Here is a 15,084-nt window from a genome sequence, read left to right as displayed (position 1 = left end):
GATAAGGGAAAGGAAAATGGGAAAATGATGACAGCGATGGAGTCGAACATGATCCGAAGAAATGGTGTACATGCATAAGTATATGCCATCAAAGTGCTACTTAAAGGTAGAGAAATTGGTTTAAAATTGCATAGCTGTAAACCTGTACAGTTTTGCCATACAAAGTACGTTTTTTTATGCATTTCAAGACGAGTACGACGTACAAGGAAATCTGTACGGAGAAACGCAAATGTGTCAATGATGGGTACCATCCGGTATACACCGACTATCACGAAACAGCAAATCGATCAAGTCAAAGGAGTTCGCCGTGGAAACCTCTATCTCTATCTTTTTTTTTTCGTTGCAAACGAAGCGGTTTGATGCTACTGTGCACATGCGTCTGCTGCCTGGGGATTTCCCACCATGCATCAATCCGGAAAAAAAAAATATGGTGTACGATTATTTTGTACGGCAAAATACGACAATTTGTTTGGGCATGAAGCCGTGGAGGTTGACAGGTATGAAATAGTTTTATTTTTATCCTTATTAACAGTATATCAACCTTCATAAACCACACATTTGAATGATTATCATTGTTGAAGTACTCGTTTTATTGATTTTTGGGGTACGTATTTCTTAGTTTGTGGCTGGTTTAAGGAAGTTTGCACTAAATGAATTGAAGAACTAGATGTTTTTTTCTTGATTTGAGTCTTGGCTTGTAATTAGGATGGGATGATTGATCCAAAAGTCAGACCAGTTTTAAAAACACTGGTCGAAAGCTAAAAATGTTTGTGGTGGTGAGTACAGTATTGGTCTGATATCGTGGTATCGAACATCCCAAATGTTTACCGTCTTATTCTCATAGCCATTTTCGTTTATCAAAAACAGCAGTTTTCGTTTAAAATGAGATCAAACTTGAACGCTTCCCTTGTGTCAGCAACAAGGCATGCAGACGGACAGATGGAGACGGTTCTTTCCCAGCAAGGATGAAAATCCACTCGGAGATTTAATGCCCATTTCCAGCGCCTCTACACTCCCCGTTCCCGTCCGGAGAAAAATACAACGGCGGGAGAAAGTGCTGTTGTTTGCGCGCTTTCTCCTGGCAAAGAATTACGCGCCCGCGCACAAACACGCCCACTTTGCTGGAGCGCTCGCCTCCCTTAAGAGCCTCTCTCGTCTTTTCATTTCGATAAATATGCTGAACGTCCCTACCCGCTTTTTCCCCATGCATGCTTGTTTTGTGCACGCTGCCAGGAAAAGGAAAGGTTGTGTGTTTGCGTGTTTGTGTGCATACCGGGGGAGTGAACCAAGACAGAAATCCTTGAATGTGTTATTTGCTTTTAGCACTTTCTGCACATTGTTCTTCTCCAGCATCCATTTTCCGGGCAATTTAAAATGCGGTATTACACACTTTTTTGTTTTGTTTCCCCCTCCTCCACACCCTCCTCTCGTAACATGCTCTCATCCTAATGGAAGCCAAACATTACAATAATGTCCTCCCTCCTTAAACCCAACATTTGCAGCCTAAGCACTTTCGGGCCTCCCAATCAGTGCTCTTTCACTCCCACACACACTTTTTCTTCAACTACGTCTCCTATTCAGGCTTTTAATGCTTGCACTCTTTGTTATCTGCTCCCCATGTAGGCAGAAACATATTAAATTCAGTTGAAGAAGTAAATCATACTTGCTCTCACATTTAACATTCTTACACATGCATGACTATACTCTTGAATGGACACAGCTATACTTACGATACTCTCTCATACATACTCCAATACCGTACTCTCACACATGCTGTTATATTCTCGTACACAGGCAACAATACTTTCACTCACATACTTCTACAGTGGTACCCTTACTTCCGAATGTAGTTAGTTCCAGGAGTAGCCTTGTAACCTGAAACATTTGTAGGTAGAGACGCCTTTTGAATGCGCTAATCCGTTCCAATCCCCACAAAAGTATATATTTTTTAACAAAACATAAAATATGATCAGAACATGAAGCAAATGCATATTAAAATTAGATTACCAAAAATTAACATAAAACGAGAGGCACATACTTTAAAATAAACAAAGAATAAAGGAAATAATCAGAATATATATTTACCTTTTAACAGGCCTATTTGTTTACTGTTCCTCAGCGGTGTTTTTTACCTCACTTTTCTTGAAAAACTGAACCGATGACGTTCGCTTTTGACGGCTTTTGACAATCCGTCCGAAATGCGCGAAGCAGAGGTCATCATAATGAGTAATAGCCCGACCTGTCAATACTTTTTCTGTGTGATTCCTTTACTCAAATTCCCAGATGTCATGGGATTTTGCCATATTGTCTCTAATTTGGCTTGACTGGATGATGGTTGCATCCTCCTCCTTGTCGTCTCTGAACTCCCCCCACGCGGCGGTGTGTTTTCATATCTTCTATTATCTCTTTCTTTGTTTCTATGAACAAATAAGACACAAAAACACAAAGAGCATGCCTGGATTCATGCATACGCATCCGAGTGCCTGGTAGAACTCTGGAAGATTTGAATGGCACCCCGTACTGTACTGTATATTTTACTTTGTACCCTAAAACACCTTTGTAACTAGAGGCAATATTTTCCCGTCCAGTTACTATGTAACCTGAAACTTTTCTATGTAGAGACATTTGTAAGTAGAGGTACCACTGTATATTCTTACACAAATTCTACCACACTAACACACACACACACACACACACACACTGCTATAGACCCTCACACACACACTAATACTTTAACCATTAAAATACCTGTTACCACAGAGGTTTTTCACTCTTAGTTCAATAGTCAAGTCACCTCTCTGTTTTACCTTTCATAACCATGGTGATGAACACTAATCTATATAGATATATTGTACAGTTAGGAGATAAATATTTATAATTGACTACCAATGGAGAATTATTTTATATTTGTTGTTTAGTTAGTTGGCTGTTTTGTTAAATGGTTGGTCAGTCGGTTGGTGTTTTTATTTTTCTTCTTCTTTTCAGAATATATATTGATTCATGATAAATTAAACCCAACGTTTTGCAGTGTGGAGCTAAGTAAAAAAAACAATCAAAATTAAATAATTGTAAGCATTTCCCTTCTCTTTAATCCACTTTCTCTCCAAAGAGAAATACAAATTTAGACAAAAAAAAGAAGCTGCCACAAGTTTGAGCCAGAAGTACTGATACTATTGCCCCAGTACTGGTAGTTAGCATTGTCACAGGTTTATATATCCACCCTACAATTTCTACTTCCATCCAACGGAGTCCAGTTATTAAATTAATATGAAATACAAATAAAATATGTTCTTATTGATATAATTCAATTAGATAAACTATAAAAATACTGTACAAATAAAGATCTTCATGTTTCTTTGACGGATCAATTTGTTCATTTTAAGTATGGTTTCTCTATTTTTAATGGCATAAACAAACTTGTTTGGTCATTCATAGCCATTTAACATATGGTAAGAAATTACTCTGATAATGATATAATTTACTTTGAATTCAAACGTTTAGAAAATGAATATCTGAAGAGGAAAGATTTGAAAAATATTCAAGTGTTGTTGTTGAACCAATCACCTCTAACATAAAATCTATTGCATCAAGAGTAATAAGTTTCCTTTGAATTTGGTTCCCGTAACAAAAACTTCAGTTGGACTTGAGCAAAATTGCCAAAGTTTCTGCTCCTGACTGCTGTTGCAACAAAATTGATGCATATCAAAACTGACACCCGGGCATACCAATCAATTTCCATGTCTTCTGACACATCGAGTTATCCGACACACAGACTTCCCCCCTACTTTTCCAGGGTCGTTATTTGACCTTTTCCCCATTCGTATCGGATCAAGAGACCTTCCTGTGGGTTTTTGAAAAGAACACGTTGGCTGCGGATTGCAGATTTTCACCTTGTAAGGCTCCAAATGTCAATTTGAATGGAAGAGGCGCGTTTTAGCCCGAGAGGCTTTGAGGCACCTATTGACAGAGCAGCTTAGTATAATGGAGTAGCCATGGTCAAATGGGCAGCTTTTTCTGTACTTTTCGTAGCTCTTTTGTCGTTTGTTCAAAGCCTCCATCCAAAGGCCGATTTTGAATTAATTTACACAACATTTTGTGACTTTTCTTCTCTTGATACCTAGCGCCCACTTCCTGCTGCAACGATCCATTTTTGGAAACCTTTATGGAAATACAAGGAGTTCAATATAAGAGTGTAAAAAAGCCTTTTTTCCAGTACAGGTGGGCAAAACTTGGAATATTGGTCTTGATCTGATTCAAGTGAATACAGGGTAGCATTGATCGATAGAAATCAGATACTTTTTGCTTGGAAATGTCATGATCATTGAATAATTGACTACCTTCCCCCTTGAGTTAGTATAAATATGATAAACAAGGCAACTCATGTTTATTTGTATACCCCTTAATCACAAAAAGTCTCAAAGGGCTTCACCGAATACTAGAAAAATAATACAAAAATACTACAAATATAAAACTACAATAATACTACAAATTATTCTTTCGCTTGCATACTGTACATAACAGTACAAAAATAATACCAGGTACTAAAAATGCTACTGAAATACCAGACATACATCTACGGTAATTCTACAAAAATACATCTACAAAAATACATATATATTACTACAGTAATACTAGAATACAGAAATACTACCACAGAAATACTTGACTAGAGATCATATAACATTTGGACTCACAGAGCAGAAAGATTATTTGTGCTAAAAAAAAATATTTTTTATCAAATACCTAAAATGCAAACTTTAAGCGTATAAAAATATAAAACAGCTTCGGAATAAAAGGCAAAAGGCAAAACAAAATAAGCAGTGTAACGAAAATACAAACACTTTATATAAATTTTAAAAAGTCAACTAAAATACGTTCTATTGCACAATATTGTGAACATAGTCAGCAGTCAAATAAAATGTCATTTGGCTCTTCTTCCCAGGCATTGGCTCTTTGCTCCAAGTCATTTTATCTCTGTTGCCATAGTGACAATGGATTAGCTGTTTTTTGTTCAAAAACAGAATAATGTTTACATTTTTGTTTGCATCTCGTGGCTTTTTGCAGGGTTAGCTTTTTCCCCCATGTGTTTATGTAAATTTGTGGTGATGCCACAGTAGCAAATCACTTTAAAAGTCCACACCGTGAGCCACTTGCTGTTTGCCTCTGTCATTTTTAACTTATTGTAGGGGTGGGCCAATCGATCTGGCTGCTCTTTCTCTCTCTCATTGCCAATTCTTCTGCCAGACCGGCAGGACGCTGAAGGCCAGCTAGTGTAACTCTCTGTGGCATAGATAGATAGGGGAGGGCATAGAGTGAGAAAGAGAGGGGATATGCGTTATCTGTTCAAGGAAGCGGCACCTTAAGGAATTGGGTGGGGGAGCGAATATTGATCCCAGGAAAATAGTATTAAGCTGATCCAAGTACTTGCTTGGTATCTATCTATATTTGGATCAATCGGCCCACCTCCAGTTTCCAAGTCGATACCAATTAATTATTTCCTTAATGTCGCATGGAATGAATCTCAATTCCCACTTTTTAATATACAATGTTAAGTTCCCCTTAGTCAAAGATTCTTGCTGACACAGTAGTCAGATGCAAATTTTTTGAAGAAGAAAAAAACGGGCCAACTTACCATTAGAAACAACATAATTCCAAAATATTTCTGAGTCGCAGGGAGAAGTATGGACACAAAAGAAAAAATAAACAAAAGTACTCTCTTCATGGACATTCCCACTTCTCCTTTTTAATTTTGGTGTGAATTTCAGGGTTTGTGTCCAGCATGCCAAGGAACCAGGCCAGCTCTCAGTTTCCATTGTACCCTGGGATGGGGCCCTACTCCCAAAGTGGCCCTACGGGCCCTTATGGACCTCAAGATAGCCAGTACGGGCATCAAGGTGAGAATATTATAAAACATGTTTTTTTTCTTAGTAACATTTCATTAACTAAAAACTAAAGCTGTGTAGTCATATTCGGGTCATGGAGGATTTTAGCAATTTGCATATTTTTTTTTTCACAATTGGCCTTTAGTTGGCAGATACTCTGGGCTTTGCCATCAGTGCCTTTGTTTCGGAGAGAGCTCGATAATGAGGAACATTAAAAGACTCGTTTTGAAAGACATGTCCATCCTTTTTTGGCGGCTCCCAAGCACACACGCGACTAAATACACAAAAGCTGTGTGTCCTATATGGCAAATACTATAGTGCATGCAACTCAGTGACCATGACTTTCTAAATATTAATAAGACATCAAAACTGCAAGGTAACATTTGACCCTACTCATGCAAAAAAATGGGGCTAGCTGAGGAATAATGATGATTTATTCAATGTTCAGGTGAGGAACTGGCATATAACAGCCCTTGTTATCGGAGGGCTCATGGGGCATTTGAACGTCAGCTTTTCGAGACGCGTGACACTGTCGGATTTGGATGTCACTTTTCCGTAGTGTGCTTCGTTTCACCCTTTATAGATCACTTAAAGATGTGTGTAAAACATTTTCAGTTCTTATTCGGAAAACAAACTGTTAAAGGGAAGGGTGACGATTGAGTGTTCACACCAAATTTTCATAAATACATTCAACAAATAAAAACAATTTCTCTTAAAAAAAAGTTACAGTACTCGCGCCAATGAAGAAGTAGAGAGGTGACTACTTATAGTCAAGACAAGTCGGATTTGTTAGTACAGTATAGCCTTTAATCACATAGTCTCACACTTATGCCCAGACAACCATTCCAAAAAATGAGCAACATAAATGTTTAGAATCCTTCTAACTGTCTGTGCTTTGAAAAATGTATATTCGTGTCCCATTACTCAACCTATTTTCGAAATGGACTGATGTTAAATGGCATTGTTCTATTATTTTAATTGTTCAGTTTGGGGCAGTCTTCAAGCATTACCTTGATAAAAATATTTTTTTCCTATTTATCCTGACCGTCATTTTATCATATTTTTCTCTTTTGAACCTATTTTATGTGTGTATCCTGGGTGCCATCTTTAATCTCATTCTAAAAAAGGTTCACTGTGTTGTTATCAATGACAAATATCATTCTAACAAGTACTGTCTGCTGATTGAATATTGTAGCAAGACACCAAATTATCTACTATTTGGCCGATAACTGTGATGTCATATTTGGACTTTATATAACCAATAGCCTGATGATTTTCATGCATCCCTATTTTTTTATAATGATGTCAAGTCAAATCACATTTATTTGTATAGCCCATAATCACAAAATGTCTCAAAAAACTCCACAGGTTACAATTAGACTATCCCCTGATCTTAAACCAACATTTGGGGAAGGAAAAACTCAAAAACCTCAGCATGAGGAAATTAAAAAACCTTGAGAAGGAAACCTCACAAGTGGTAATCTCCCTTACAGGATGAACAGGTTCCAATAGATTTAGCATTGGGTAACAATACACAAAACATAATGAACATCAGTAAGAAAAACATAGGTAATATGTAAAAAAAATGTCCAGAAAGTGCATGACATCAACAATGCCCCAAGCCTGTAAAATTGTCCAAGAAAGTTCTCGACAGCAAGGAAACCTCGATCCTGGTCTATATTAAATGCTATTTTAACAGCTATGATGTGACAACCTTTTCTGTTCTTATTGTGTGATAAAAAAAAAATCCAGGGGAAGTGCATGCCGCTAAAGCATCTGGTTTTACTCAGTTACTAGCATTAGCAACTAGCAACAATCAGTCAGGTAAATGGATGCAGCTCAGGGCAGCTAAAACTAATTCGGCTAGCGTTGCCTACTTGAACCCCGGGAATAGCAAGCAGCACTTACTAATCAGATACTGCTTTCAACAAAGCAGGCTTACTCAATCTGTGCTGATTGGTCTGCAAATTCGCCACTGTGGTCTATTTTGCGGTAATTACTGACACAGAATAAAAACGCTGGTATATCAGTCTGTCAATGGGTATTAGGTCGGAAATCTCCAGTGTTAGCAACTAGTTATCATCAAAGCATGAAAATTGACATTGTCTGGCAAATTAGTTGGACTCGGATGGAAAAGTCAGTCAAAGCAATGAACGATAACAATTACTAATATAATGTGTGATCGCACTGTTTTTCTCTTACTGATAAGTGAATCTTTTTTTTTAATATACTGGAAAATGCAAAGACGATTTCATAGGGTGCCACTTCCTCATTGTGACTATTTTTGTACACTACAAGTAAGATTGGGCATTAAAAATCAGACCGACCCGATCCAGCTCTCCCCGACCCTGCCTGATCCGACCAGCCAGCGGATATTGAAGCCCGATCAACACGAGTCCAACCAATTAACTCCACATAGAAAAAGAAATATAGAACAAATGATGGGTGGGTAATTAAAAAAAAAGAGTCAGCAAGAAAGAAACCTGACCCGACTAGAACCCGAAGTAATGATTGACATTTAAAGGCATGGTCACACAGCCATTCACGGGCGTATCGCAGCTGAGTCACGGCCAGAAGTTTCTGCCCGTGAAGCAGACGCGGTGGAAAATGTGCAAAATTGGCTAAACCTGCTGTTTACCCGTGGTATGCCCGCGAAACAGACGCCGGCGACTGTTCCGTGTCCTTATCGCGGGTAACCGCGGCTGCATCGCGTTTGACCGTGCTTACACGCGGTACACACGCTAATGCACGTGATAACAGCGCGATACAGGCGCAGAACAAACGTGCTATGACCGTGTTCCACCCGCGATTACCCGCTAAAATTTCGCGTCCTACCCGTGTGTAACCACGTCTTGGCCGCGGCCGTAGCACGTCCTAGCACGTTCGTACCGCGTCTTAACCTCGTCTGTTCCACGTGTGCCCCCCGCGGTTACCCGTGGTCTAAAGTTTTGAGCAGCGCAAAACTTTTTCGCGCGGCCAACCGCGTGTCAGTTTCTTACCGCGTGTAAAGCACTGCTGTATCTCGTCTGTATCGCGATCTCAAAGCGTCCAACAGCGTCTGCTTCACGGGCAGAAATTTTTGGCCGTGATTCAGCCTCGATACGCCCGTGAAAAGCTGTGTCACCGGGCCTTAAGGCCCAACCCGAATTTCAGGGCTCCGGCCTAAGATCTTACTTCTATTCCGCACTGTTGTTCGTTGTGACTTTTAGATCATTGTTGCTCTTCGCCAATGATATCCCTGTTCTTTGATTTTCCACACACCTTAGGGCTTATTCATTTTTTGTAACCTTGAAGATTTAATAAAAAAAGGGTACTCTGAGGAACTGGGACTGACATTCTCTCATCTGAAGGCTTCTCTCCCTTGTCTCCTTGCAAGTTCAAAATTCATTAGTGTCTTTTCTCTTTATACTGAGTGTCTACTAAAGTTTAAACTTAACGGTTACTGAATTATAATTATCCGTTGTTTAAATATGTTGAGGAATTAATATAATAACTGTTTTTACACTGCTAAATGAACGATAAAGTACAAAGGTCTCATCATATTGTTTAAATCCTGATAGCACCACATAGTAAGCGGAATTACATGTTTCCTGGATGTACCTCACAGTAAAACCTTTGTAACGAAAAGTGCAGACTGCTGTTTCTTCCTGCTTTCCGTTCGTTTTCCGAGCTCACTGTCGAATTCGCCTGTCATTAACCAACGTGGCAAGGCTGTGCAAGTTCTCGAACTCTGCTCCTTGTTTTTGTTGGTCTGCCTGTTAGCTTGTATCAGGAGAGGTCAATCATTAATTGACTCGTGCGTGGTGTGCACTACAGAATTCTGCAGACTTGGGATCTGTATTGCACATCTGCAGGCATCTGAGAGGTTACCGGGGAACATGAAACACACTGACGTCCTGTTGGCCCTTCTAATAGGTGCACAGATGAGAGCTATGTGTTTTTCTTTTCCATTCTTTTGTAAATCCATAATTCCCACACCTCACGTCAGGATGTTAGAGTGTGTAGACACTGAAGGATATTGTGTTGATATCAGTCTTCAATGTCCAGTCCTTCCAGCTGTTCAGAACTCGGAATGATCCAAAGCCGGGGCGGAACGGCAGGGGAGGCAGACGTCATCCCTTAACAAAAAGAAATTCGAAATCCATCAGGACTCTGTTCATTCTTCCTCTCCTTGCTTCATTTCCTCCACATAACAAACCAGACTACCTCATCCCAGCTCCTCAAACTCCCCCTCCAGGGGTTAAGCACTCCATTCGACTAACAACCTTGCAAACAGAACTTTTGAAACCTATGTCTCGCCCGACCTGCAGAGTTCGAAAAGATTGACCAAGCGCCGGACAGATACTTTGAATTTGGACTTCAGCAACATCCTGAGGGGGAGAGTGCAGTATTTGGGAGAAAATTGTCAGTGTGAAAAGCTTGTCAGCCAGTTTTCCCCCCTTAGAAGGTGCTGAGGTGGTCATGGCTGGATGTAGGCAGGAAAAGGGTCAAAATAGAAACCCGATAAATAAATCTCAGCAGTCGTGGAAGATCAGTATACAAGTGTGAGTAAAAACAATTCTGCAGCTCTTTTTGTACAGAAACAGGAAAAAAATAAAAGGAACACAATCAAACGTAATGTGCCCTTAAATTTTCTCAAAGTATAGTCATTGATTGATACAACAAAAGTGAGTACAGCCAGTTTCAAAAATTAGTACCGTATTTTCTCGACTATAAGGCGCACCAGACTATAATTCTACACATTATTTTTTCTTTTTAGTATTTTTTACGGAGAAAAAAAAATGTATATATTTTAAATAAAAGGTTGTTTTTTTTAAATGAAGTAGTTTTTGGTTGAAATTCAATGGACTAGTTTATTATTTCACTGTTTTCTAATATAATTTATAATAAGAAATAAGTTTTACTTAAAATTTTAAATTATACGGTTGTATTAAATATTGTTTTTTTTTTTAATATTTTCAAATGAGAAAAATTGCCTTTTTTTCCTTTTCTTTTTCATACAATCATATAATAAAAGTATGATTAAAAATAAAATACTGGAAATTAGAAAATAACTTCTACAGGGGATTTTTTTTTGTCGTTTATATGGAACAACACACTCGGGTGTCTTAGAAACAAAACATTTAATAATGGATGAATGAATTAATGCATTTTTAAGGACCTCAATAATGGATTATCATTCTCCCCTATTAAATATGGTTGTCCATATTACAGTGAATACAGGCTGTGTTCTGTATATGGATATGTAGCACATCATAGTTTATCATTACCCTGCAAGAATTTGATTACAAAATAAATAAAAACATATTTTAAAATTACTGTATTTTCCGAATTATAAGGCGCACCCCGAAACCCTGAATTGGCCATAAATTTAAAATGTGTTGCCAAATTTTTGCAATTATTAATCAGTCGATACATTTTATCACCGACCACAATTGCATAACAATTTTGGCAAGGGAAATTGAACTCGGATAGTGGCAAGAAGTACTCTCGATCCTATCCACTAGACCACCAGGGATACAGATTATATATGAAAAGGCATTAGGTCTTATCTCATTATCACCCTTCTTTTGGTACCAGATGTGTTTGAGAATGGGAAAACATCCATCCATCCATTATCTGCACCGTTCATCCTCGGTAGGGTCACGGGAGTGCTAGACACAGCTAGCAGTGGGCAGGGGACACCCTGAACTAGTTCAATGAGAAAACAGAAAGTTATTCAAAATCAACATAAAACATTCTCACCCCCAAGTATTGTAGGTTACATTTTTTTTGTATACATGTGACTATGTGTTTATATCTTTCAGAAAGATTAAATTACTTCCCACCATGTTTTACTCTTTGTTTGGTTCAGAATCACATGCTCTTTGTAAAGTCGGCGATACAATACAGACTACAATACAGCGTCTAATCTCTAACTATATTCTCCTGGCCCATCCCAATAATAACGTCAACAATTTGGAACCATGACTGAAAATAGTGTGTTGATGAGAGAAGACATAATGCCTTTCAGAGTGTCATCTGAATCCCTAGTTCAGGGGTCGGGAACCTTTTTGACTCAAAGAGCCATAAAAGCAAAATATATTAATTTTATTTTGGGAAAGCGCCACACCATATATTATGAGACAAATTTACTAAATTGCTAAACCTGCGCCCCAGACAAAAGCTTAGTCTTCAGCACATTTATTTTTTATGATTTGATAAAAAAATACGAAAAGAGAATAATGCCAGAGTCCGTGTCTCAAAATCAACAAACATACCACTTTAAACTTGTCTCTTTCTTGCAATTACTCATGATCGGTTAAACTCATTTTGACCCTTTTTTTCATACATATTGGTTTCAAAACAACGCAAGCAGTTATTTTGTAAAAACGTCAGAACATTCTGCAAACAGGGAGCCTGAAGTGCTTACCTTTGGCGCAGACGGCGTAGGGCGAGAGATGGGAGGGAGTGCTTGCACTTTTTGCATAGCTCCACCCATCCCTCCCACTCACCCAATCAAATAACTTTAAATTCTCTTCCGGTGTTTTGGCGTATTTACAGTTGGTTCTGTGGATTTCATCATAAGGTATCTGAACACTGAACACGGATTATATAGGGAGCTTTTATATAAAGGATTCTTTAGCGCTGTACAGCCAAAACGTTGTTGTTTTTTTTTTGTTTTTTCTTTGGTGTGACACCTTGACTGTAAATTGTAGTGAAAAACGTGCCCTATATATTTTGCGAAGTACTGCTTTGTGATCCAGCCTTGGATTGGCTTTGCTTGTATCTGAACAGGATTTATGGCCAAAATTTTGAACGAGATGGAGAAAATTTGCATGCAATCAAATTTGTCTCTGAGCCACAGGTACTCATAGAAAGAGCCATATATTGCTCGCGAGCCATAGGTTGCCTACCCCTGCCCTAGTTGATAGAATATGACGTGCTCACTGCTGCAATCCAGGTTTGATAGAATCCAATGTTATGCAATTGTTTTAAATGATATACTATATTCTAACCAATCAATCAATACACAAATACAGTACTTTAATAGTTTTTGTGCAACCCTAACTCTTACTGTAGTGTTAATTTTGTGCACCTTATCCTCCGGTGCGCCTTGTACATGAAAACATATAACAACAGACTACTTTTTGCGAATTCGCCATATAAACTAGTGCACCTTATAGTGTGGAAAATACAGTATTTTGGGACCTTACTAAATTGCCATTTATTATGGTTACCTATTCATCTATTTATCTCCCTTCTCCGACTCTTCAATGCTAAGAGTTTAATGCAATGACACTCTCAGTTGATTATCTTTCATGGTCTAAAACAGAATGTGTTCAATTTGGCGCTGAAAGCATGCACAGTGTGCATTGCTACTGTCCTTGGCATCTCCGGCAAGCAGTCATGTAATCTTCTTTCTAATCTATGTTGATGGCACTCACAAATGGAAAGTGCGGCGTGTACCTTCACACGTTGCCCCTTCATAGCTGGGGGGGATGTGGCAGGAGAGGAAAGAATTTGCGGGGCGTTGATGAGCGTCTCGGCTGTTAGACATGCCAGGTCCATCCTGCTGAGGGAGCAATAGACAGTAATCTGTTTGGTCACACTTGAGCTTTCCCATGCGACTCTGAAGATTAAGACCAGCGCTGAATATAGTGTGCGACCAATGCGTGACTTTTCTGGGAATTTCCATGTAATTGTGAACCAAGAAGCATGAGCACCCTGGCTGCTACTGCTGCTTTTTCTCCCTCTCTTTATGCTACAAATACCGCCGAGCTTCCCCTGAGGCAGCAAACGCCCGAGAAGCGGCCAAGTAGACAATGAATCGACACGTGGACAGAAAAGAGGACAATGGACGAATATACAGAACTGCCAGTAGGGAGTTAGTGTCAGTTAGCACCCAGATTACTAACACCAAACAGTAGTGCTTTACTTTAAATATGCACATGAAAAGAAATCCAGCGGATGGTGCGGGAGCACAATCCAGAAACAGATTAGTATAATAAAACCGTAGTCCTTTATTAGGGCAGGGTTTGTTACATGGAAAAATAGGCAGGTAGAAAACAGGATCCAGAACACCAGAAGCAAACAAACACAATCCAATAGACTGGCAAAAAGCTCATTACTCGGGATCTGGGAGATTAGCCACAATTTCAGTACACTGGATAACCAAGAGAGATGTGTCGTGGATGCTTGGAACGTAACGAGAAAGAGGACGAACTAGCAAGGAACCAAGGAGAAAGAGCCCTAAAAAAGGAAAGAATAAAATCTGTGATAGGAGGAGAAGAAAAACTATATCAAGACAAGTGACATTAATTTTGAGGAGAAAAATAGAGCCCAGAAGTGACTTCCAAACATTTTCACATAGGGGCCACTCGGAGAAACACTGAAGGATCAAATGGCCACTTTGTAAAGGTTTTAGGCACACGCACACTCAGATTAAGATTTTGATCATGATTAAAACAATTGAATCCACAAGAAATGTCATAATTAAATTCAGGTGATAAAACACAAAAAAGAAAGCTGTCGCAGGCAGTTATTGTTGCATGTTCAGATATACTTTTTTGCGCAATGCAAAACCATAACATTTTCCCAAGATCCCATGTGGTATCGTTTTATTTAATGAGATTATGCTTTTGAGATTAAGCATCACATCTCTTCTAAACAAAAACTTTTTAGAGGCTATGACTGAACTTTTGTTGCTCGCCCACTAAACTAAGAAAAAAGAATGCAAATCGTCCAAATGGGACTTTGTGCTCTTAACAACTCTGTGGGAGGTGTTCTGCAACTTAAGTCTGCCTCAGAGGCCGGGAAGTCCAAAACCCCCACCGGTGGCGGCGAGCCACAACCCGGGGCTAAACAGCTGTCCGAAGACGGCTGTGAGAGCGTCTTCATCTGCGAGAGAACTGATAGGAAAGACGCCTCGGGGGATCCAATTCCAAGAAGTGTCCACACACAGTTGCTGCCGAGTGTGAGACATGGTGATAATGCATTATGTCTGCGGCACTGCCATGCAAAATTAGAACTTTTAGATTGATCATTTCCCCTGGAGAACATCCAGTAAATATAAAAAAAATTCAAGTATTGGCTCTGTCTTCTTCCCTTAATGCTTTCCTATGGTACTCGCAAATCCTTGACAGGTGTCAGCTTACTGGCTCGGCAAAACTTCCTCAAAATAATTCGCTTCTTGGGCTCCGTTTCAGATCGCGGATTTAGT

The 15,084-nt window shown here is 39.1% G+C and overlaps 1 protein-coding gene across 1 annotated transcript in view; it reads left to right on the top strand.

Annotated features, from left to right (window-relative positions):
• The window catches only part of arid1b (AT-rich interaction domain 1B), a 361,695-nt gene that overhangs the window by 270,225 nt on the left and 76,386 nt on the right, over positions 1–15,084 (top strand). Inside the window, exon 7 of the mRNA XM_088354727.1 lies at positions 5,766–5,894. Coding sequence (XP_088210853.1) covers positions 5,766–5,894 — 129 coding nt within the window. The remainder of the gene's footprint in view (positions 1–5,765; positions 5,895–15,084) is intronic.

This window comes from Urocampus carinirostris, chromosome 15 (genome assembly GCF_059441175.1).
Source record: "Urocampus carinirostris isolate Australia breed hairy pipefish chromosome 15, RoL_Ucar_1.0, whole genome shotgun sequence".
Classification (NCBI taxonomy): Eukaryota; Metazoa; Chordata; class Actinopteri; order Syngnathiformes; family Syngnathidae; genus Urocampus; species Urocampus carinirostris.
Note: the sequence above shows the minus strand (reverse complement) of the source record. Positions and strands in the feature narration are given on the sequence as shown.